Below are 25,746 nucleotides of genomic sequence, written 5' to 3'. Positions count from 1 at the left end.
GCACCTAGTCTCTGAGGACCTTTATGGAAACAGCAGACAGCAAAACTGGTGCTGCCCCCAGGCATACCAGAATCACATACCTGGAATGCGGTCTCACATGTCCTTTCTGGATGGCTCTACACACTGCATAAAGGCAGAAGCCACAGTGAATGACCCTTCAGAGCTCTTCCCACCTCCACAGTGACCTGGAAGATGCCTTTTCTTTGCTCTGTGCTCTAAGTTGTCATGAGCCCGAGAAAATGAAATTAGCCATAATGTGAAGGTACCTGTATTCTTTGAATCGTACTTAATCAAGCATGATCATCTTCTAAAAGAAGCAAGGAAGGGGAGAGAGCCAGGGTGAGGGTGATCATCCAGAAATTACATTCTTTAGAACAAGCTAGGTAGTATTCCCAGAGGATCACAGAGAAAAAGAAAATCAAGCTTGGCAAAAAGAAATTTTTTCCTGTGGAGGGAGAGAGTTTAAACTCTAAGATAAACTATAAAAAGGAAACTGAACACAAGGAAAAGGCAGGAAAACAAATGGAAGTACATTATTCCATTTTTACTTGATGATGATAATGACACTAAGTTTTCCAAAGATGAAACTAGTTCCTTAAATGCATTTCTCTGATCAGATTCTGATTAAAACCAGAAAGTTAGCTGTCAAGAAGGGAAATTCATTTTATATTAGAGTTTCTATAAAGGCTGAAATGTTTTAATCTAGTAAGGAAGACTAGCTTGCAAATGACAGTTTGCTGAAGATCCTTTATGTCACTGAAAAATCAAACATCATTATCAGATTATTTTGGAGTTAAGTATATAACAAGGACCATTGACATGCCTAAAAATGGCACTTTCAAGAGCACATTCTTCTTCTGAAGCATGGAATAAGACACTGCAGTCCCCACAAATCCAGGCTCCACAGGAAATCATTAGCTATTCAAGGATGATGTCACTACGCAGGGTTTCTTACCAGGACTGCAAGTTCAACTGACCAGCGGCAAAAATAAAAAAGATATCAGAGCATTCCCCTTAGACCAGAAAAGTGTCTCAGATGAGAGGTTTGATCCTTAACCTTTACTTAATTTCTCTCTGTTTCCTCTGAGCCACTGGCAATATGTACCAAGAGTAGATAAGGAAATCCAACTGTCAGTTGTCAAAGCTGAAAAGCAGACAGTGCCCATCACAACTACTCTTTCGCTTAAGGACTGGCTGTGTTTTGCACAGCTACAGCTGCTTCCAGGCATATGCCACTAACAGGATTTTTTTAATCTCAGATGAGACTTTCTTAGAGTAAAAGGCACAAATGGAATGGAGTTCTAAGTTGGCACGCATCAGATGGGGAAATGAGGGCCACAAACATGGACATGTCAATAGGTTTGTGCTTCTCAGAGGGACACTGCCGCCAGCTGCAGCTTGTCTGGTGCACAAAGGCTCATCACAGCTCATCCCTATCCAAGATGATTCTAAAAAACTGAGCTCAAAGTTCAGTGTGTGGATTATTAGAAGATGTCTTCAGTTTCCTCTCCCACTTGCAAGGGCTTAGTTAAACCTGATCTAAAAGCAATTTTGCTATTTATATTATCCACCTTAATCGGTTATTTTTTATTCATATGCTACATGGGAATCACAGCTTCAAGCAGAAAATGAAGCCAACAACATGAAGACACAATTTCCGGATTAGAAAAATGCTTTTAAAAAAGTCAAACTCATGACTGTTTCCTTTCTAAGCAATAGTAAACGCACCACAAAATGAAAGATGGCCCTCTCAAACAATTTACAAAACATTAAATATGAAAGGCAACTGTCCACAAAAACTGGGGCCAACAGAAAGCCACTGTAACCAATGGGTTATCGACTAACTATAACAATTGCTTCATTCAACTACATCCCACGTAACTGTGACAATCTGCTCACTCCTAAGAAAATAAGGGTCACAGATAAAATGCAAGGAAAGGAAATGAGAAATGACAATTGTGGTTCCTCTGAGACACGCTATTAACAAATCAAGAGAGCACACAAAAAAACTTCCCAATTCCCATCAAACACATCAAAACAACAAACTAAAAACCGGAATACCTTCCATCTATTTTTCATCAAGCACTCGATTACTGACAATCAAGATTTATGTACAATTGCAAAATGAGGAAACAAGGGAAGTTTTTTCCAGCGGTTACAAATGGGAATTTTTAGTTTTAAATTGATATTCATAAAGTAATGGACAGCTGCCTCACTATGCTTACCTGAAATGGCCTCCATCTGCAAGAAATGACCCTGAGAACAGAACGCAGTTACCTATGTTTTTGTAACAGAAAAACATTTTACGCAGTTACTTTTCTGCATTGAAAAGTATTTCAACCGCCCAAAGCAAAAGGAGAAAAGACATCAAAATAATACGCACCTTCGTACGTTTCTAAGATGTGCACCGTGTCTCCTATTTGTAAAGAAAGTTCATCTGCTCCCCTGGCATCATAGTTATAAAATGCTGGTGGGAAAAGGAGAGGAATATATTAATAGTGGGAGAAGTGACAGTGCTGGGTTGCTTTTCTTTATTTTTAACATTGAAATACATTCAGTCTTTGCCTGTATCATCCTCTCTGACACCCACAGTATTAACCTTTTCTTCCATACCAAAGTAAAGGCTACTAGTGTTAAGTTGGAGAAATTCATAACTGCCCAAAACACCAGACTACTTGTGAATTGTTTTACTGTGGCAAAATGCGTATGAAGCAAAATTCCCCATTTGAGCCATTTTTACAAATTAGTGTGCTGAGTCACATTCGCCATGTTGTACAAACATCACCCATCTATTTCCAAAATGTTTTTATTTCCATAAACACAAACCCTATATCCATAAGCAGTAACTCCCAACTCCTCCCTCTCTGAGCCCCCTGGAAACCTCTAATCTGCTTTGGGTCCCTATGAATCTGACAGCTTATATAAGTGGAATCACACAGTATTTGCTCTTTTATGTCTGACTTCTGTCACTTGTTATAGCGCCCTAAAGGCTGACTCGTCACATCGTGTATCCAAACTTCATTCTTTTATACACCTGAATAATACTCCATATAAGTCAGTATTTATAATATGAAGGACATTCTTAACAGCATTCAGGCACTATCTCTTATTTCCATTAATAGACTTTTTTCTAATTTCCCACCAACTGCACCAAAACTATTTTTTGGAAAGGAAATTGATAAAATTACCGTATAGCCTATGTTGATATTAAGACAACTGATGACATTAAAATCACAGTAGACAAAAATATATCCCCATTAGGAGGAATCTTTAAGGCTTGGGCAATATAGCTCAGTGGTAGAGGGCTTCTCTAGCATGTGCTGAGTCTGATTACCACAGCTGCAAAAAATTAAAATTAAAAAGAAGAAATCCTTAAAATTGTTAATGATATCCAAGAAATGTGTGAAATCTCAAATGTGTATTGTTCAGCCACATTTGTCCTCAAGGGTTACAGAAGATGCAACTCACGCATGAAAGGATGTCACAAAGTGTTTTGAGCTAAAAAGCATTCAAGTAGCCTCGTCATAATTTAAATACACACACACACACACACACACACACACAGATATCCCTCCTGCACAAGTCATGATACCCGAAAAATTGTAGCATGTAATATAAAACTCATCTTTAAACCCCTGACCAAATTTCTTGTCCATCTACCTAGGACACCCCAGCCAGACCAGTTTACTCTAAGTAGTACCTTTCCTGTGTTGTATCTATCTGTAAAATTCTCCCTCACAATATTACGTGCAAACTCTTGCAATAAACCCCTCCACTACCTGACCTCATCTTCCTTTACACCACATACTCCCTTGCCTGGACCTCTTCCCTCTGCAGGGGAAGCCAGCCTGACCCACACCAGCATGGACCAGCCTGCCCTCCCTCACTCAATGGGCTTCCCAGGAAGTGCACTTTGCCAAGAAATAAGGCCCACCTATGTGCTTGCTCTCTCAGCTCCACTTCTCCTCACAGCCTCACACTTTGCCACTTTTGCATCTTATTCTGTACAAGTCAATCACATTTCAGACCACGTGTTAAGATGTCCCCAGGTAAAAACCACACACTTCACTTTTGCATGCCTCCAACTTCAATAACAGGGCCACGCTTCACTGTGCTAAAGGTAGCCTCGTAAACCTGAGCTACCTGAGCTGCCTGAGCTGTTCTGGGCTGCAAAGCAGGTTAGAATATTAAGACCCCTGTAGCCTGCACAGGGTTCATGTTCATGGTCTCTGATGTCAGACAAGATAGGCAGGACAATATCTCTACCCATAAACATCTGTGTGGCCTATAGTACACCACCTGCCCTGTCTCCACCTTCTCAATCTGTAAAAAAGAACAACACCAACTTCACAGAATAGTGTGTGTGTTCTGTCTCTTAAAGAAAACAGTATCACTGGCAGATGTGACCCAATGAGTAAACACTCAGTGCTGAAGGCCATTGCTCTGAAGATTATAGGTTCCAGAATCCTTTGTAAAAAGTCAAAGCAAGGATAGCACCACCTGTTCAGAAAGTTCTAAACCACCGAAAACCATCCTTATGCAAAAAATTGCATTGTCTCCCAAATTCATAAAACATAAGTGTCCTCAACTGGCAGAGATGGTTATTGGCAGTTATTAAGTTTATTTAGCATTTTACAGTGAGTCTTTGAGAGGAAATAACTGGATTAGGTAAGCCCTGAGCATATGCTGAACTTCCCCAGTTTAGCATAACCATATTCTTAAGCCTTTAGGAACCATAAATATATTTATCACCATCCTTAACAGCATCCCCACTAACACGTCTTTTCTGGTACAGATATAGGGGAGAAAAGATATCAAAAATAATAAAAATGAAATAAAATGAGCCTGGCAAATGCATATGTTATGATGAAAAACTACAGTGGGTGTTCAAATTTTTTAAGAAATGCGTTGCAGTAAAAGACACACTGCCATTAATCTCCCTCAAAATACTCTCCACCTTGCTATAAACACACTTATCCCGTCATTCTTGCCACTTTCTGAAGTACATAGTTCTGGATGACCACTTTTGTGACTGTCTTTAGTGTGCTGTCATGGCTGCTTTGATGCCTAAATCAATTCAACATGTCTCACTTTCGTGATCACTTTAAGTTTGGGGAAGAGCCAGAAGTCCTATGGTGCCAGAGCAGGTGAAAAAGGTGCATGAGGACCCCCATAACATTTTTATTTGACAGAAATTGCCATAAATGTTTGATAAATGAGTGGAAATCGAAAGCCGCGGTGAATGTCTTCCTTAAAAATACTCCTCCTTCCTTTAAAAGCACCTATCCTGTCATTCCTGGTTATGTATATTTTATTGCGATAATTTTTTTTTTACTTTAAATGTTCACAGTATCTTTGAAACACCTCTTGAAAATACATTCAGGCACATGTGAACTTGTAAAGAATATACACAGAATTTCTCTCTTTTCATCTTTGAGTATTCTGTCCCACACCCATTCCAGAAGCAGAAAGTGAAAAAGTTGATAAAAGTTTCACACATGGATTCAAAAATCACAACTGAACTGTGAAATGAGCCTAAAGACACATAATTTCATAAGTGAAATTAACAAAAAAACACACCCCAAGTGGGGCATACAAAGGGTCCTAAATCACAAACAGGGTCAGCATGCCAGCACCAGCTGCCCAGTCCTTGCCCTGTGTTCCAGGTAGTACCAATGGCTAAAAATCTCCAGATACAATGACAAATTACAAGACTCAACAAAATAAGAGTATTTGACAAGGAAGGTGGGAATGGGAGACAGAATAATGGTTTTACAAAGACATGCCATCCGAATGCCCAAAACCTGACAGTAGTTCCCCTAACTTGGCCAAAAAGAATGCTATAGTGTAACCAAGTTCAGGATTTTGGGACAGGGATGTTAACCTCAGAGCATTCAAGTGGGCCTAAAGCAGTCAACAAATCTTCAAGACAGGGAGGCAGCAGGGACAGAGTCCAGACAGGAGGAAGTGAGGTCCAAGCATCATAAGAAAGGAGGCAAAGCTACCCAGGAATCCAGCAGCCTCTAGATGCCAGAAAAGGCAAGGGACTGCACTGTCCCTAAAGCCTCTGGAGAAGCCCCCACCCCAGCTACACACCTGCATGTTAGGACTTCAGATCTCTAGAAGTGAGTTTTTTTACAGCAGCAATAGAAAACTAATACAAAGAGGTATGTCAAAAATTATTTGAAAGTCCTATTTTGTGGTTAATGCATTCATTCCAATGGGAATAGGATCTTTTCTGCTAGCATCCAAACCCAGATATGTCCAAGGCTATCAGGTTAATTCTTGAGTGATACGAGAAAAAGAAGGACAAAGCAAGTATTAAAAAAAAAGCAGTCAATGTAAAACACTAATCCATTTTGTTTATCTGTTCTTTTAAAGCTGCTCCACCACAGGGGAGAAGGCAAGGATGAGGAAGAGGAATAAAATCCTGTCCTTAGGAAAGACAGCAGTGAAAAACGGAAGCCAGGCTTAATATATCCTCACCTGACATCACACAGACTTTCTGCTGGTCATGTTAAGTTCTCTTCTGTACCTGCTAGGGCCTGAAGTTTCTGCACTAACATCTCTTCTGATCTGCTAGGGCCTGAGAACCACTCCACTGGTGAATACAGGCACTGTGTCCCATTCACATCCTGCAAAATACAACAGACAGCAGCCTCCTTTGGGGTGAGAAGCTTGACATCTTTATTGCTTGTGTGGCGAGTGAAATGGGAAAGGGTGCAAAGACAAACCAAGAGAAGTTCCTTCTCTGGATGCTTTCTGTTTGTTTTCTTTTTCTTAAAAGAGCCAGCAGCAGTCCAGAGTGAGTCAGTACATGGACCTTTTCATCAAAATAAGAAATCAGCACTGTAGTCTATGCCTCATATAGCTTCTGTGTATCAGAAACTTGGGAAGGGCAAAGCCATTATCTCTGCTCAATCTCCTGATCACCTTAGAAATAGCTGCTCAGTGACGTCAGACAAGAACTGTGACTGCTAAACCCACAAGGAACAGAGGAAGGTTTCTGCACTAACATTAATGATGACAATATTATGGTTGGTTCTACTGCTGCTGCTGGGTTGATGACATCCTGGGATAAAAATGCTGGCGCTGTTGCTAATGGTGCTGATGGCGCTGATGACAGTAAGAATGGTGATGATGACAGTAGTGGTGACAATGATGATGATCGTGCTCATGACTGTGATAATGGTGGTAATGATAATGACGATGGTGATATACGTACAACAGTATTGGTTGATACCTATTGAGCATGTTCCAGGAACCTAGCAATGAGGTAAGAGTCTCATATGTTCAAAAATAATAGATCCCTCACAGCAGGCCAATAAGATAGACACAGACTTTCTTCCCCACTTCCCTCCATGAGGCTTTACAGCAGCTCAGAATCTACTCATCTATAAGCAGACAGTGGAGGGAAAGAAGCCAGCCTGCATATAGGCTGGGTTTCTAACTCTGCACAGTCTCTTCTCAGCCCTGGGCTACAGATAGGCACAGCCCCCTTGGGCCTCAGGCTGTCCTCCTAAAGGCCCCCCTGGAAGTTGTGACATTCAGCTTGGAGCTCTCTGACAAGCAAATCTGCCTGTGCATTCACTTTCCACTCCTAAGGGTCTCCTGTGTCTAAACATCCTGCTAATGAATTGTTCATTCCTTACAAGGAAAATTCCAGAAACAAAAGATTGGTGGACGAATCAAAACCAGTAATGCAATTTATCACATTCATAAAGTAAAGGATAAAAAACAGAATGATCGTCTCAATTGGTACAGAAAAAGTATTTCATGAAAAGTAACTGTGAATCGGCAAAAAAAAAAAGCCTACTTCACTATTCTTATGAGAAAAACCCACCACGGCATATCAACTCACTTAAGAGATTAAAACACCGATGCCTACAGAGGCGTTCTGACATGCTCAAGGTGGCACAGTGAGTTGACAGCAGCCCTGGGACCCTCTGTCGTCCCTTCCAGGCTGTCTTACCATGCACAATGCTTGGCCCAACTCTTCACCACCTTCCTGTGAGCTATAGATAGAAACTCTTTTTGCTTCCCTCCACCACCAGAGTTCTTTTCCCAAAGTCTCACTCCACAGCACTGCCCATTGCCCACTGCCCTCTGTTCTCTGAAGGGGATGACAGCACAGTGTTCCAAGCCCCAAGGAATCTGACCTCAATCCACCTTGCAATCCCATCATACCCCACTCATCCTCTTGGCTCCACCTTTCCTCACAGGACACCCAAAAACTGTTCCCCCTCCACTGAGAATGCCCTTCCTCCCCAACTCTCATACCACCACAACCACTACTACCACAAGTCTACAGGGCCCACCTTTAATTCTGCATCCTTGTCCAGGTCCTAACTGAATGCTGTCTTCCTCCCCCTGCACCAGAATTAAATGCTTGTTCCTGAACTTTCCTATAACCTCTGTACCATCCTAGGACCTTGCAGAGTTGCTTATGCATAAATCTGTCTCTCCCACCAGACCACAAACTCCTTGAGGGAGGTACATGCGCATTAATCACAAACATACCCACAGCAGCTAACACCAGGTCTTTCAAGTGGATTTAACCAGATCACAATATATGCCCTCTTGTCTGGTTCTGCAATACCGTAAAAGAAAATCTTTACCATTTGTTCCTCTTTAAAATATTCCTGTCCTCTGCAAAAATATCCAAGTGATTGAAAACTTTCCAGTCAATAACAGAGACACTACCAGCCTTCTAAGGTCTGTTTTGGGTCTTTTAATATAACCAACTAACCCACTATCGGGTGTAAAGCCTCTTCTCTTAGCCTTTGTAGCCCGGGCACCCATTACTCCTCTAAATGGACTTGCCTCAGAGTTCCCCAAGCTATCCCACATACCTTTGAAACATGACTTCAGAACTTCAAGTAGTACTTAAAAGTTAATTGAATTATTTTTAAATGTCAATTTGCGGAAATGAGTCCCTCTGTCTGTAACCTCATTCCTTTGGTCTTGTCTTTGGTTGGAAAAGATGCTCAAGGGCATGCATGCTCTCAGGCAGAAGAAAATGCAGACGATGCCCTAAAGGAAGGGGCCAGGCCCTGAGTGTGCTTCTATAGGGAGGGCTTCACTGCCTGGGACCATCTGTCTGACTTTGGGTTTCACAAACCCTACCCATTTGCATACTCAGTACCAGCAACATACACTCTACTCTGCATATTTCAAGGCTCTGACAGCCCTGCTCTCATCCTCTCTGAGCTGCCCCTGGGGCTGGAGGGGAAAGTAGAGCCAGACATAGCCTCAGGAAGCAGTCAGCCCCAAAGCCTGGCCTCTAAGGAACACACTGAACCATTCAGAAAATACTGGGTAGAAAGAATAAGAGTAGTATACACATCGTCTAAACATGACCCTAGGGAAGAGGTTGGCCCCCCAAATCCAGGGCTTGTTGAAGCTGGAGAACGCAAGAACAAAGTCAACTATACACTGAATAGTTCAGCAATCCACATTACCAATAGTACTAGCAGGAATTTGGTACCAGTATTCACAAAGAGAGACATGCATCAGGCAGCATTAGATAGCACCCTTTCGGAGCCACAAACTGTTTGCTAAAACCTATCTTCAAAAGGAGACTGGTAGCCCTGGCACTGCCAGACATTGGCTCCCAAATCTGACTGGTAGACAGAGCAGACAATGGGGCAAACGCCTTGGGCAGTTAGAGCCTCCCAGAGCAATGGACCACTCTGAATCAACACTCAGTACATCACATTGCAATCCTCTCATCACCTCAGTCCCTTCCCTCCCACCTCTTCACCCTCCTGCCAACTGTGAGTTGCTCAAGTTCAAAACTTGTGCCTTACTTTCTGCAAGCAAAGAAGTAGGAAAGCAGGACAAAAAGGAAGGAAGGGGACAGTAGGAAAATTTGTAGAGCCTGATTCTACCAGTGCTACTAAATAAGTAGGGCATTGTCTCTAATGTTTTGTAACTATGAAGTAAGTAAAAATAATGAAAGCACTTAGAAATAAATTTAATCAAAGACTAAAAGATCTATACATTGAAAACTACAAGACACTTCTGAAAGAAATTTAAAAACCAAGCAAATGTTAGGACATCCATGTTCACCGAGAGAAAGACATACTACTGCCAAAATGCCAATCCCATCCACAGATTCAATACAACTTCTACCAAAATCCCAGGGATGTTTTTCAAAGAAAAAAATCCATACCAAGGACCCCAGAGAAGCCAAAACAATAACCGAAAGGAAGAACAAAGTTGGAGGCCTCACATGCCATAATTTCAATACTTATTACAAAGCTACAGGAATAAAAAGTGTGACACTGACATAAAGACAAACACAGATCAGTGAGACAGAACAGAAATAAACCCTCACATGTAAAGTCAGCTTATTTCAACAAGGGTGCCAAGACTATTTAAGTACAGAATTTCCAACAAATAGCCCTGAAAAAAAATAAATATCCCTGTGGGGAAAAAAGTAATTGGACGCTTATATCATTCACAAAATATTAACTCAAAATAGATGAAAAACCTATATATAAAAAGCAAAAACAATAAAACCCTTAGAAGAAAACATGACACTGTCAGGGATATAGCTCAGCAGCATAGCACTTGCCTGGCCAGCACGAGGTTGTGAGTTCAATTCCTGGTAAAAAAAAAAAAAAAAACACACAATATTGGATTTGGCAGTGATTTCTTGACTATTTTACCAAACGTAAAGGGAACAAAAGCTGGACTTTATTAAAATCAAAAACTTCTGTGCATTGGAAGATCCTATTTACAGAGTGAAAAGGCAAGTGACAAAATGGAAGAAATTATTCGTAAAGCCTTTATCTGATAAGTGATTTTTACCTAGAATATAAAAAGAATTTCTTCAGGAAACAACAAAAATGAAGAAAGGACTTGAGCAGACAATTCTCAAGGAAGACATACAAATGGCCAATAAGCACACAGAGCAATGCTCAACATCAACAGCCTGCTCAAAAACCATAAAGAACTACCATTTCATACCCATTAAGATTGCCATTATTCACTGTCTACCAAAACAAAAGTCTTGCCAAGTATGTAAAGAAATTACAACCCTTTACATTGCTGGCAGGAATATAAATGGTATAGCTACAGTAGAAAACAGTGAATTACTATGTGATTTGGGAATTCTACTTCTGAGTACACATTCAAAATAAGTGAAAGGAGGGATAGGAACAGGTACTAGACTCCCATATTCACAGCTAAATTATTCACAATAGGCAAAAGGTGGACACAACCTTAGTGTCCACTCTAGGAGAATGAATAAACAAATGTGACAGATGTACACAATGGAATATCATTTGGCCCTAAAAGGAAAGAAATTCTAACATGTTACATTGAAGATGTTATGAGGACATTATGCTGAATGCAATAAGCCAATCACAAACAGACAAATACTGTAAGATTCCACTCTTACGAAGTCCCCAAAATAGTCAGATTTATAGAGAAAGAATGGTGTTTGCCAGCGGCTGGGAAAAAAAGGAAATGGATACAGTTTCACTAGGGACAAAGACAAGTTCTGGAAGTGGGTGGTATGGACAGTTGCCCAACTATGTCAATGTGCTTAATGCCACTCACAGTACAATGTCAAATGACTAAAAGGGCAATTTTTATGTCATGCATATTTTCTAATAGTTTTACAAAAGAAAAAGATGAAATGAAGAAACATAACGCATGCTAACATATACACCGAATGCTCTTCATTGGATGCAGCATCTGCTGCTAGTGAGAACCGAGAAACTCTCAGTGGTCCCCACACACATTCAGCAGCCGCCCCCTCCCAGTTCAATACATTGGGTTCAAATAAGAAGAAGGCACAGGGGAAGCTAGGGGAAATGAACTCAAGGTCAAAGAACACCTCCAGGTACTGTTCTGTCTGTGTGAGTTCACATTCCATGAAAAAGCATACTACCTTCAAAGTCACCATGCGACTCCCTTTGGGGCTGTATCGTTCTTTCTTAGGAATAGAGATTATTTCTCTGCCAATAAATTCCCCTCTGGCCATTTTTCATGCACTGTTTGGATATTAGAATCAAGGAACTCATCTAAATAATTAAAGAATCAGAGCAGGGCACCGTAGGATAAAGGAACTGCCATTTGTTATTCAATATTTCTTTCTGCGTTTCGGATGGAAACAGGTGGGAGGGATGGTGAAGATAAGGGTATGAAAAGAAAAATGGAAAAGAGCCTTTTCTCAAATTCTAATTGAACTGATAGATACAATTCAAAGACATTTTAATATCTTTCTTCAGAATAAAATATCACTGTATGCCTTATCCATAACTAGCAAGAAACTATCTTATTTCTATCTAGTCCAAAAGGTCTCAGTGCCAAAACATTCAGGGTTTGCAGGAAGCACCCTGGGTGGTGCTGAGTATTGGCTTTATTGCTTTTCCACGGCAGCAAAAGTAAGATTCCACTTTCCTACATTTCATCTTTTATAAAGTCAGTTCTGAAATAGAAAGCTGCTGGCTTCCTTATTGATGGGTTTTTGCAAATCCAGCCACAAATAAGAAAAGACTTAGCTGACCTGAAAATTATCTACTTTTACATTGAATTTTACTCAGCAACAAAGAGATGCAAAAACAAGATGGGGGGAGATTTAATCACCTTAATCATCCTTCTTCAAGACAGAAAGGTTACTACAACCTAGGAAAATATATACGAGTGAAAAAGCAGGTAGTGGCCTGCAGGGACAACCCACCACTGGCTCCCAGTAGAGGTGCACTGCAGACCAGGTAGCCATAGAGGAAAACAACCCCAGGGAACTCCAGATGATAGCCCCAGTGAGATCACCCACGGGGACCAGGAGCAGCCAGGGACTCTCAGTGTCAAGTTGAAAGCATCCAACTTACTCCACCATAAACCTGGCCAGGACCTTCACTTCCCCACGACCAGCCAAAAAGTTCTATATAAAGGGGGCAGTGAATATATGCATAGCCCCAGTGACCTTCAAGGGCAGGGTCAAGCTGAGTCTCCACACAGGGAACACACGGGAGAAAAAGAAACTGAAGGAATAGAAATATTATGCTTAGAATCACTGATTTGTGATAGCAGGTGAAAAAGTAACTTTATTACCTCCCATCTCCTCCTCCTGGGCTTCAGAGAAAATTCACAGATGTGTGATCTGCAATATATGCAGCTAAGCTTTCTTATCTTCTTTTTCACAGGTATCAAGTCCCCACACCTAATATTAATGGTAACCAAGAAAGAAAGGGAAGAAGAAAGAAACATTCGAGAATGATAATTTGCTTTTCCTAATGGCAAATGTTACGCATATAATACAAAAAATACCTGTGTGTGTGTGTGTGTGTGTGTGTGTGAGAAATTCACAAATGAAGCCAGCTATCAACGTGCGGGAAGCCTCTGTCACTGTGTAAACTGTGTAGTTCATCAGACTAAACCACGAAGGCACCCGCATGTGACCTTCTTCCTTACACTTTGCCTAGAGCTCATTTCTGCCTGCCCTGGGTCTTCAGGCCACCAACCACCTCAGAACAGAACTTCCCTATTACAGTAAGGAACCCTCACACCCAAAAAAATGCCCAACACACCTGCCACTGGCTGCTAATCACTGTTAGATGTGCCCATCACAGAACAGGTGCACAGTATCAGGGACAGGAGTACATGTCACAGAACAAGTACACAGTGAGTGTCAAGCGCAGCAAACATTATGGGCCCTACCCCCAGCTTCATGCCGCAGAAACAGCTTGTATGGAATTCTGTGGAGCTACTGACCCTCTCCCTGTCTGCACCAACTTCTCCATTTCTGCATCCATGCCTCATGGTACCTGGCACCCGAAGTGACACAAACATTTATTAATGAGTCAATGCAGGAACTCAAGGTGGTGAAACTATGACCTAGATTCTACATCCACTGGAAAATATCATGGTTTTGTTTGCCTTTATTTCACATTAGAAACTATCAAACCTGGGTCTCTGCCGGCAGAGACAACTTCTAAAGGTTTAAAGAGATAGGATATTGTGAAAGTCAACCTCTGAACCAAGAAATACAGCACACTTTACATCATTTGGCCAAGTAGTACCCGAAATCATCCAGGGCACCCACATCCATAGCCTCCTGAATAAACTACACACCCTCCTGGGGCTCCTAGGACTACAAAGACAGAGCAGGCCACAGCTACTTCTGATGGAAGTTCTGCCCAATGAAAATAAGGTCTGGCAATTCAGCCAGTGGTCTGTCATCCCAGGAACACTCACCAGTGAGCCTTCCAGAGAAGAGGTCTGAGGGACAGAAACAGCCACAGCTAAGCAGTGCCAACCTGAGATGAAGGATCCCTAAACCACTGAAGTTAGGAAGATGTCACCAGGAACTTCATCGCCACAATGCAGTGTATTAACTCTCTGGTACAGAAAAGACCGAGCCTTCTAGAAAAAAACTCCCTGGTTTATCAAGCAAGGTTCTGAGCCTCTCTTTTCAGCTATACACTCCCCACCCTCCTACCATGTAAGTCAAGATGCCTTCATCATCCATGATCAGCTTCTGCTCGGACCTGGGCAAATATACTGTACAGGGGGCTGGGGATTTAGCTCAGCGGCAAAAGCGCCTGCCTGGCAAGCGCAAGGTCGTGAGTTCGGTTCCCGGTAGCGGAGAAAAACCAAAAAAAAAAAAAGCAAATATACTGTACAGAAATGAAAAAACACAGAGGTCCTCCTGTGGTCCCCGTGAGCTGGCACTGCCCTTTCAAACCTGCCTCCATGTGGCTGGCTTCTGAGGCCCCCGCAAAAAGCCCATGAGTTAAAAACTACTCAGTAAAAGAAGTGACAGCTGTGGGTACAACACAAAGACATGAGCATCTAAAAGCTCTAACTATACACTGTGAACCATGTAACAAATATAATATTTATACATATATAAATGTGTTCACATCCATCTGCATATCTATCTATTTATATTTTCAGTGGATAAAATCAAATGCACAATCACAGGTGATCAGTTCCATAAATTCTGGATAATTCCACATGGCTTGTGCACCAAGATAAAAGAGTTTCAGAAAGCACTCTCATGTCCTCGCTAGGAAATTTTCTTCCCAAGCACCCTTTTCTAATTTCTATTACCACAGATGAGTTTTATCAATTCTTAGAATTCATACAAGTGGAATTATATGTACTGCTTCATGTCTGGCTTCTTTTGCCTAACACTATATGATTCATGCATACTTGTTCTTTTTCATTGTTGAATACTATTCCATTATTTCAACATATTTATCCATTCTCCTGCAGGTGGACACAGGGTTATTTATTTCCAGTTTGTAACTATTTACAAATAAGGCTACAACAAACCTTCCACTGCAAACTTTTCTGTGAACATGTTTTCAACCAGAAGCAATCCCAGCCTTCATCGTAACTGTCCCCATTTATTGAAGAACTGTGCACTGCAAAAGCATGAGGGCGAAGGGCTGGGGATTTAGCTCAGCGGCAAAAGCGCCTGCCTGGCAAGCGCAAGGTCGTGAGTTCAGTTCCCGGTACCGGAGAAAAAAACCAAAAAAAAAAAGCATGAGGGCGGGAACCAACCCTCCCCTCACCCCCCTCACTCCCCTCCCCCACCCCCGGTGGAAGGTGACTCCCCTGTGGGCTGCAACTCCAAGGAAGGAGGCAGCAAAAGGCAGCCACTAGGAAGGATTCCCTTGTCCTCAGGCAAACCTTTGGGTTTTTGTAGTTGGTTGAAATTCTGCCTCTGCAATGTTACATTACTTAGCTTTGACAAAAAATAGAATTGAAGATTAAAAAACAATCAAGCTGTCTTTGAGAAAAACAATAAAGTGAGGCACGCGCAGGCTATTAATGAAAGAAGGCGCAGGCTACTGGAGGGAGCCCTCCTCTCTCTCTCTCTGCATGGAAAGCAGTTTCTAGCCTCACTCCCTCCCACGTGGCCGCTTGTCAGGTTACAAAGCACTTTGTCTGCTCCCTCTGTGCTGACCCCAGCCTGCTCCACACCAGAGAACTGACCTGTCTGTACTTTCTCCCCTGCACATTCCGGGAACAGCAGGCAGACACACCTGCACACTGAACCTGAGAATCAAGGGGCGCCTCCACACCTCTCACTGCTCCTCTAGGCCCTCACACACAGGCCCGTTTCAAGGCTGGCCAGCTCCACACTCAGCATGAGAGTAAGACACCAGCTCAGCCCCAGGCCTCTGATCTACACATTTGGGCAGGCTGAGTTTCTCACTCTGTGAAACGGGATCATAAGAGATAAGACAGCACCCCTAGGTGGGGATGGGGTAATGAATATGAAGGTTTACTCAGTGAGGGGCCATTGTAAGACTGCACACAATATTCAGCAGCTTAAATTTAAGCAGGGTTGGAGTACAAGGGCAGGACATTTTTGCAGCAATGCAGGTGGACAGCAACACTATGACATCCCAGCCTCCTGCACCACCACTGCCACTCCCACCCCCGTGCCCGTCTCTTCTGGCACTCACTTAGACGGACCACCGCAAGCAATATGTGAGCAAGAAGAGGGGGAGATGCTCGTAGGCTGGTTGGCCTTAGCCTGAAAAGGTCCACAGTCACTCTCAGAGCCTACAGGCCGGGAACAGCAAAAACCCTTCCCGCACCAACTCCTTCAGGGTAATCACAGGCTTCCAAGTCTTCTCAGCTGGCTGTGTGTGAACACTTACTGGCCAAGAGTCCTGTGGCCACAGCCAAGTAGCCCAGACCCTGCCCTCCTGTTTCAGAGGGAGAACCAACCCTGGGTAGAGACAGTTGGGTCTGGACCAGACACACTGCTGGGGAGAAGAGGAAATGCCCACATTTACAGCCAGAACAAGGAAGGGAGAGCCCATGCTAGCACCATCTGGAGGGAGACCGCCAAGGTCCTGACTTGGCCAGATCTTGATACCTGCCTTTCTTGTCTGCTTTATTAGGCACAAGGACAAGGCAGATCCCACGCTGGCCCTCTGGCACTGCTGTTGGAGGCAGCTAGTATGCAGCATTAAGTTCCCGGAGGACATTACACAAATCTTTCCTTAGTTAATCGCTTGATAAATTTGCCTTCCCTAGACTGGGCCCAAAAACACAGAGAAAAAGACACCACATGATAATTGCAAGAAGCATGTGTGGGTGGGCTGCCTGCAGAGAGAGGGCCAAAGATGCAATCACAAACCTTATGCAGTGGGGACACCCAGGCCTGAACACAGATTCACAGAGAGATATTTAATGCATCAGCAGGCCAAGCTGTAGAGAGCCATGCTCTGCCAGCAATTCACTGCTTAAAAAGTCACCGGACCCCATGCCAGGAACTGCCCAAAGCTCCAGACAGCACAGGGCCGGGGCCTCTATCTTCCCCATCAGCCTGGTGAACCTTTCCAGCCCAGACTTCCTGCTTTCTCTCTAGAGAAACATTTTGGCTCAGAAAATCTCTCTCTGTCTCTCTCTCTCTCTCTCTCTCTCCCTCCCTCCCTTCTTCCCTCCTTCCCCTTCCTCTTCCTCCTTCCTTCTCTTTCTCTCTTCTCCCTCCTTCCCTCCCTAGGGATAGAACCCATGGGCTACACCCTCAGCCTTTTTTAAGATTTTGTGACAGGATCTTGCTAAATTACCCGGGCTGACCACAAACTTGCAATTTTCCCGCCTCAGCCTACCAAGTAGCTAGGAATACAGCCGTCTGCTACCACAGCCGGCTAAAAACTTTCTGCTCCTGAACATGGACAGGGCTCCACAGAGCACTCATACAGACCATATCAGTATTTCCAGCAGGAATGGCCACATAATTTTCAGGATCGAATGCAGAGCAAAACTGCAAAGTCCCTCACTGAAGAATACAAGGACAGGATGGCTATATTATCTCTAATAACAAGTTTTGATAAAGATTTGAAGCAATTGGAACCCATATGCACAGCTGGGAGAAAATGTAAAATAGTGCTGCCATGGTGGAAAACACTTTAACACTTCCTCAAAAAATTAAGCACAGAATCACCATATGATCCAACAATTCCATTTCTAGGAAATATGCCAAAAAGAAGTGAAAGCAGAGACTTAAACAAATATTTGTATGTCAGTGTTCATAGTAGCTTTATTCACAATAGGCAAGTAACAGAAATAACTCAAATGTCTAGTCACAGATGAAGAGATCAAATATGGTATTTCTAGGTGATGGAATATTACTCAGCCTTAAAAAGAGAAGAAAATGATGATACAACATGAATGAAGCTGCAGGACATTATACTAATTGAAGTAACTCTGACATAAACAGCATTTACATGTGGTCCCTAGACTAGTGAAAGTCATAGACAGAAAGTGAACTGGTTGCATGGCATGGGAGTAGGAAGAAAAAAGGAGCTACTGTTTAATGGGTACAGTTTCTGCTTGGGAAGAACAAAAAGCTCTGGAGATGGATAGTGGTGATGACTCAACAATGTCAACGTGCTTCACGCCGAAGGATTACACAACTAACAAGGCAGGGATGGTTGAAACAGGCAAGTTTGTTATGTTTATTTTACCATATCAAAAAAGAAGAAAAGAAATTCGAACTGCAAACTTAGGACACTGAACTAAGCCCAGGACGCTTGGAAATGGGGCCTCCGGGGCTGCACAGGCCTTGGGCCCAGGATGCAGGCTGCAGTTCCCCAGAAGCCTTCTCCTTCCAGGACACAGAGGCCCTGGTTTGCAAGGGCAGGGCCTTTCTAGCAGAGCTGCTGTGAGCCTGACAAGCAATGTTATATTTTAATAGTCATTTCAATTGACTATAAAAATACAGCATCACATAATAAAATTGCTTTTGCACCATGGTAGAAATACTTAGCAAGAGATGAGAAATACTTAGCAAGAGGCTATAAAACCCTATTTGCTTGCTTATGGAGTTGCTGCTGAATAAGACAAAAGCAAGAGAGGATAAAAGGAGAGCAGGAGGGGATGCAGCCCTGAAAATGCACACCACAGTGTGTCTACCACAACACTGGGCAGACAGGACCACTCGGGACCTTTTTAATGTACTGAGCAAAAATAACCAAACATCTCTCCATTTCTTATTTGCTTCATGTTTGTTTGCTTGTTTGTTTTTTGAGACAGTGTCTCACTATATACTTCAAACTGGCCTTCAGCTCACTATGTAGCCCAGCTGGTCTCTAAGTTGCAGTGATCCTCCTTCCTCAGCCGCCCAAGTGCCAGGATTACAGGAACGCACCACCATGCCTGGCTTTGTTTCACTTCTAACTTTTAAAGTTTCATCAGATTTGACATGAGAAAATACTCGCTCCCTGCAATTCCCTGTTGCCCTACCTGATCCACCTGTATGTGTTCTGAGCAGTATCAAGGCTGCCCACTGACAAGCCACAATGCTCTTCAACCCCAACAAAGACAAAGATTTCTTCTGCCAAAACAGTGACTGGGAAAATTCCCAAACACAAATGAGGACCATACCACCTACATTAGTTTCCACAAGGCCTATGCCCCAGATGTATTCATCATGGAAGAGAAAGATTCCCCCAACAGTATATCACCCTCACCATGTCCACGCCATCAACAATGATATACAACCATCACCATCACTATCACATCACCAGCAATATCCCTTCACTACCACCGCCACCATCACTACGGAAACACCAACACCATCAAGACCACCATCATCACCATCACCAACAATACCACCATCACCACTACCACCACCACCATCACCACCACTGTCACCAAACCATCACCAACATCACACTGCCACCTCCCCCTCTGCCCTCATTACCAATAAAAATACTACTACAAACAACAATACCACCACCAGCAGCATCACTATTACTACTACCAACCACTATCACCATCATCGAAATAACCATAGTTAAACTTAATGCCGAACAAATAAGACCAGAAACTCCGTTAAATAACCCAATCTATCCTACACAGAGGGTACCCCACACCTGCCCTCAAAGCCTCTGGTGCCGAAAACAGGAGGAAGGAGGGTATACTGCCACCCAGCCTGCAGGCCCTGTGCTCTGGAAACACCCTTCCGCACATCTTAAACAAAGAGTGACTATCTTGCTGCCTCTACAATACAGGCTTTATCACCCCTTCCTGTAGCCAATCCCTCTTGTCTTCAAAGGAGCTCTGACAATTATGCAGTGTCAAAGGCCCTGTGCCTTACTCAGAAAGCCCTTGAGACATGAGGAAATAACAATTCCACTAATCCCATGAACAGAAACCAGTCCAGAAGAGAGAGCGCCTTCCATGTCACATCCAGGCCAAGCTTAACCCACAGGCAAGAATGGAACACGCCTCAGATTCTACACAACCAACAGTGTATTCACCATCCAGGGTCCCAGGCAGGCACTGCAGGGTATTCAGAGAGTAACAATACAGGATTCCTAACCTGAAAGAGCTCACAACCTCTAACAGCCTTTCTAGGACTTAAAGCAGAGAGAGAAGACAAGACTGATAGAGAAAAGAACTAGTTAGAAATCAGGTCCCCAAATAAGGCATAAGCAGCAAAAACTGTAAGAAGAGCTAGAAAACCCTTACTGTGGAACAGCCAATGACATGGTTCATAGGGCATGTCACAGGGGAGAGATTAATATTGATTCCCATTTCACAGGTGGAAAAATTGAGGCTTGGAGAAGACGTTAAATTGTTGTTCAAAGTCACAGGTTCAGAAGGTGGGGAAAATCAGGTGTTGAAAAGCCTGGGCCTTCTGATCCCACTTGGGTGTCCTCAGCAGCATATCTATGGCTGCACAGCTCTGTGCCACATCTTTAGAACATGAGCCCCCACAGGCAGCTGGTCATAGCTTCTCCTCCCCGGTGCCACTCCCCTTGGCACACCCCGAATAGCTCTCAAAAAACCAGCCGGAGACATGCCAAAACAAAAGTCACACAAAGTACCATCCACTGTCGCACAAGGCCTGTCACAAGCAAACCTTGTCATAAAGTCCTTTTTAAGTGAAGTATTTTCTAGCAATACTTTTCCCCTCCAGATCCTTCTTCCATCAGTCAAATTCCTACATGTTCCAGTCCAACATGAATTTATAGTTATAGCACAGAAAGGACATTTAATATCCCATGCTCTTGTCACACAAAGAGATCCATCCATGTCCCCACTCTGCCCGCATTCCTCTGAAATAAAGCAAGGGAGCTAACAGAACTCTAGAAAGAGGGGCCTTGCAAGGTGGGATCTGCCACCGGAACACCCCTTGTCCACCTGAGCAACCAGGAGTGCTAGGAACCACTGGTATGTGGTTCACCACACCAAGGTCAGGGCTGAAGGGGCAAGTAGGAGCTGAAACCCAGCTCAAGCTGTGTTTCCCTGCAGCACGTCCCCACAAGGGGATGCCTTTCTGTAATGCACAAAAGCACTGCATGGTCTGGGCGCTGTCCAGAGAGAAGGCTGCATGACAGCAGGAGCTGGGATGTGTTAACCACAGGTATCCGGGACCCAGCACACAACACATATGCAATACACCCTTCAGGAGTCAACTGAGATAAGTGAGCACGGGCAGAGTAACCCAGACAGATAGGCAAGGATCGAAGAGGGGGGCCACTCCCCCAGCAGGACCACTAACCTGAAAAGGGAGGGCCAGGATCCAGAGGGAATGCAGCGAATCCCAGCTGAGGCAGATGCTCAATTGTAAGAGGGAACACAGTCAGGGGAGGAGGAGAGGCCGAGGTCACATTAAACTGATTCTGAATGTCTGGCTTGCTGGACAAACACATAACCTCCAGCCTGGACAAACACACCCAACCCTACCTACGGCCAGTATGTCCTACCTGTGCCTCCACCATAGCCTGCCAAACCCCCTACGCATCCAAAATGTAAATGTCAATCAATGTGTGATATTTTACAAAAAGGTCAGTAGGGGCGTCAGCCCTACACCTTCCTTAAACGCTGCCCATGAGAGAAGCTGGCTAGGGACAGAGCAAGACCACATCTGGTGCCTACCACAGACACTGTGAGATGGGAAATGTTTCTGGCCACTAAGTTCTGGTGTCACCGGTTATCCAGGAGCTAATAACTAATAGCTGAGATTCAGTTTTTATTTCTACAGTCTCATACTGCCCTGAACCCACAGCTTCTCCCAGCTGCAGCCAAAGCTCTGAGCCCACACTACTCACCGGAGTGGGCCACCATGCCAATGAATCACATGCACAAGTTCAATGCTGTCCTAACAATGGATGACCCATCTCCCTTCTTCCCTACCACACCCTCCTTTTCCCTGGGCATCACCTCTGGATTCCTTTCTCCTCAGTCCTTCACGCTGAGAGTCCTGGTACCCACCTCTACTGCCCCGTACTCCTTAGCTGCATCTCCTCTTCCACTTCCTCCTGCCCAAGTATTGTCCAGTTCATTATCACCATCTATTTGCTACCACTCAACTCTATAAACTCCTCCAGAACCCAAGCGCCTCCTCACCATGTCTGCACATTCCAGGAATGTCCTTGCTTAACCCTGTCACCCTGAGCTGGTTCTTCCAGGTCTCAGGCAGTAAAGATTTCCTTAGTTCCTAGGACAGATGAGGCCTTGCATCTGGTGCTGAGGACATGACCGCCGCCTCAGCACTCAGGCTTCTCCTAGGCTGGCCTTTCCAGACACAAGCAGCACCATCCTCCAAGGCCTGCACATCTCTTTCACAGCCCCTCACAGGTAGTCAGTTGTGACATCATGTCATTCATCCTCAACTCATTCATGCCAATTCTATCTGCTTCTGCCACTCCCGCTGCTGCCCACTAGGACTGCTGCCACCAGCTCCCTATATAGCAAGCTCTCCTTTTTCCTTCCCACTCATGAGATCTTCTTACAACAAAATCTGATGGTACCCTCTGTGGCTCTAAGCCCTTCAGGGACTACTCACTGCTCTCAGCACCAAGTCTAGATTTCTCTGAAGTCCTGAGAAAACTAGCTCCTCAGCATCATCTGCACTGTTCCCACCTTCTTCAGCACCCAGACTGAGCTACATGGTCCCGTGCACAAAGGGATTCCAGATAAACCAATGCTACTCCCACAGGCCCTCCTTCATCTCATGAACTCAGACACCCACTAAACTGGGAAGCCTCTTTGGGTATCCTTTCTCCCTCTGACCATGCTACACTCTTTCTTGTGGTTGCCCCGACTTGCTATTCTCCCACACCTTCCTCGGCTCATGGTGTATTCCAGGGCCTCACACACTGCTGGCATTCTGTTGGCACTTGGTAACTATGTACTGAATACACAGATTTAGCCAAAATCCATTAAATGAATGCAAACTTAACTAACACTTAGGAGATGCTTGCATATGCTAACTCATATAACCATCACTTCAACCCTATGCTACAATCACTATCATTATCCCCATTTTACAAAGAAAGAAATTGAGGGCATGCAAAGGTTACTTTTCTGCCAGACCTGGGATTTGATCCCAGGCAGTCTGGCTCCAGAGCTCATGCTCTTGACCACAGAAAAATTAGCCCTTCCAAGAAAATGAAGCCACTAGGATCAAGGCAGTCTTAAACCTTTTAATTTTTGTTTTTAATGATCGTTTTTAGATGAACAAGAAAAAAAATCCATTTTTTTAGAATAGTAATTAAAAACGCAAGTATCGGGAAAACTACAACAATCTATACTGAGGTTGCAAAACATGGAATCTTAGGCATCTTCTGGAAAGAAATGCCATGTAAATAAATGCCCAGCCAGAGAAATCACCCACTATCCCCCTACCTTCCATTAGAAGCTTCTAAAAGGCCAGATCATGGTTATCTTTTAATGAATTTTTGTAATGCTGAGTGTATTTACAGTAAAAATAAGCAGGATGATGTTTCTGTGCTTCATCATAAATCCCAGGTCCCAGAGGACTGATCCCTGGAGTCCAGCTCATTCCATTAAGGCAACTTCCTGCAGATCAGAAACAAGAAGGAGCTCCATCTATGACTCTACTATTCTAATGCATGCAGGTCTTCCAAGATTTGTTTCTGCTGTATCATCAGCCAATGTTTTCCCAAAGGAATCCAGTGCACAGCTCCAATCTGAAACTAAAAGTTAATTTCACTCCACTGGAAACAAATTCAAAAGGGCTGAGCCCACCTCCTCCCATGCTCGTTTCTCCAGATTCAGGAAGCACTTGGAAAATGACCAAACATTGGGGTTGGAACACAAAACCCTCTTCTCACCAGGAGCTTACAACCCTTTACATAAAGCCGCTTCAAAGATACACAGAGAATAAGCGCAACATGATCTTTACACGGGACTTTCAACTCTCAGCCTCCCACCTACAAAGGCAAGTTGAAAAGAGAACAGCTTTCCAGAAAAGGCGATTATACATTACTCAGATGGGTAAAATCCACACACGCTTTCTGAGCGTTTTCTTGTTATTGGGTTACTTAGCTGATTTTCTTTTAGTTTTTATTTTAGAAGACTAGAGTCAAAATGAGCACTTTTCAGAAGGATTTAGAGACAATCTATCTGCAAAGCATAGCTTCTTTTTATACTTCTTTCTAGAGTACAGCATCTGTTAGGGCTTAAATGTGTCCCCCACATTCAAAGTTAATAGCCAAATTCAAACGTTGGGGGAACTCTGGGAAGCAATTAGGTTAGATGAAGTCATGATAATGGGGGTCCTCTATGGCATTCCTGGCTTTAGAAAATGAAAGACCTGAGCACACACACTCCCTCCCTTGCCATGTGACACTCTCTGCCATGTTACAGTGCAGTAAAGAGGACTTTAACATGTACAGACCCTCAATCTTAGACTTTCCTATCTCCAGAACTATGAAAAATAAGTACCTTTTCTTTATAAATGACACACTCTGTGACATTCTATTATAGCAGGAAGGACTAAAACAGCACCTGCTTTTCATGACGGTGGACTATATAGCCCCAAAACCTTTGTTCCTCTACCCACTAGATACCAACAAAAACAAGGGAGCCCCCAACTGTCCCTGGATATGGAAAGGACTGAAATGCCCTCTGATGAAGAATTCAGGGCAGATGACCTAATCAAGCAAATTTTATGGGGAATGCCTTCCTCCCAGACAATGACCAAGCAGGTCCCTGAAACACTATGATAGAAAAATGTGAATGTACAGCTGATAATTACTTCGGCTGTTTATCCATCTGTTGGTATTCTCGTATATATGGATTCATGGTTACACTTAATCACCCTCAAAAGAACTATCTTGGTGAAGTTATTGAGAAACAACAGAGTCACTGTAATTTAATAGAGACTTCTGATTTCCCTAATAATACAGTCAGCTATTACTGTTTGTTAGCACAACTCTAGTTCTTGTCGATACAAGTCAAATTTTACCTGATAAACTAATCATACAAACACTGGTCAGTGACAGAAGGAGGCATTCTGATTCATCTGGACTAAAGAGTTTGTTTACCAACAAAGGTAGTTTGAAAATTAATAATGAGTATGAAATGCCCTAGATTCCTTCTGTTATCTAATTTGGGAGAATACCCTGGTTTAAAAGAATAAGCAGAACGGCTCTACGGCTTTCCTCTTTCTATGATTGTTCTACCCAAAATTATTCTCAATCAATTCTCATCAAATTAAGCCAGAATTTTGAAGCAACGCAAGTCAATAAGACCTCAAATACCCAAGGTATGCCACCATTCCTATAAACAAGGCTGAATTCATGTTGTAAACTTCATGTTACTTTGCAAAGAACTGATCAGGTTCAAAGCAAACATCCCATCCTAGTGCAACTTTCAAAGGTTGGAAAGGCATTGAGGAGTGTGTTTTTTTTTCCTCACCTTTCCTCCAAACCTGCTTTTCCAAATCCCACTTCCAATCCCAGCCCTAATTCAGGGTAAATCCAGCCACCAGCTCCCCAAGGC

The 25,746-nt window shown here is 43.3% G+C and overlaps 1 protein-coding gene across 3 annotated transcripts in view; it reads right to left on the bottom strand.

Moving 5' to 3' along the window:
* Positions 1–25,746, bottom strand: part of Dock1 (dedicator of cytokinesis 1) — a 518,033-nt gene that overhangs the window by 464,304 nt on the left and 27,983 nt on the right. For 2 of the 3 annotated variants that reach the window (XM_005402009.2, XM_005402010.2), the window contains exon 2: positions 2,384–2,467. In XM_005402009.2, the coding sequence (XP_005402066.1) occupies positions 2,384–2,467 (84 nt within the window). Of the gene's footprint in view, positions 1–2,383; positions 2,468–6,486; positions 6,509–25,746 lie in introns of those variants that run through there. The other variant, XM_013503070.1, reaches the window with a different exon arrangement.

This window comes from Chinchilla lanigera, unplaced genomic scaffold (assembly GCF_000276665.1).
Source record: "Chinchilla lanigera isolate Chin_1 unplaced genomic scaffold, ChiLan1.0 scaffold00076, whole genome shotgun sequence".
Taxonomy (NCBI): domain Eukaryota; kingdom Metazoa; phylum Chordata; class Mammalia; order Rodentia; family Chinchillidae; genus Chinchilla; species Chinchilla lanigera.
The sequence above is the reverse complement of the archived record's forward strand: the minus strand, read 5'-3'. Positions and strand labels throughout refer to the sequence as shown.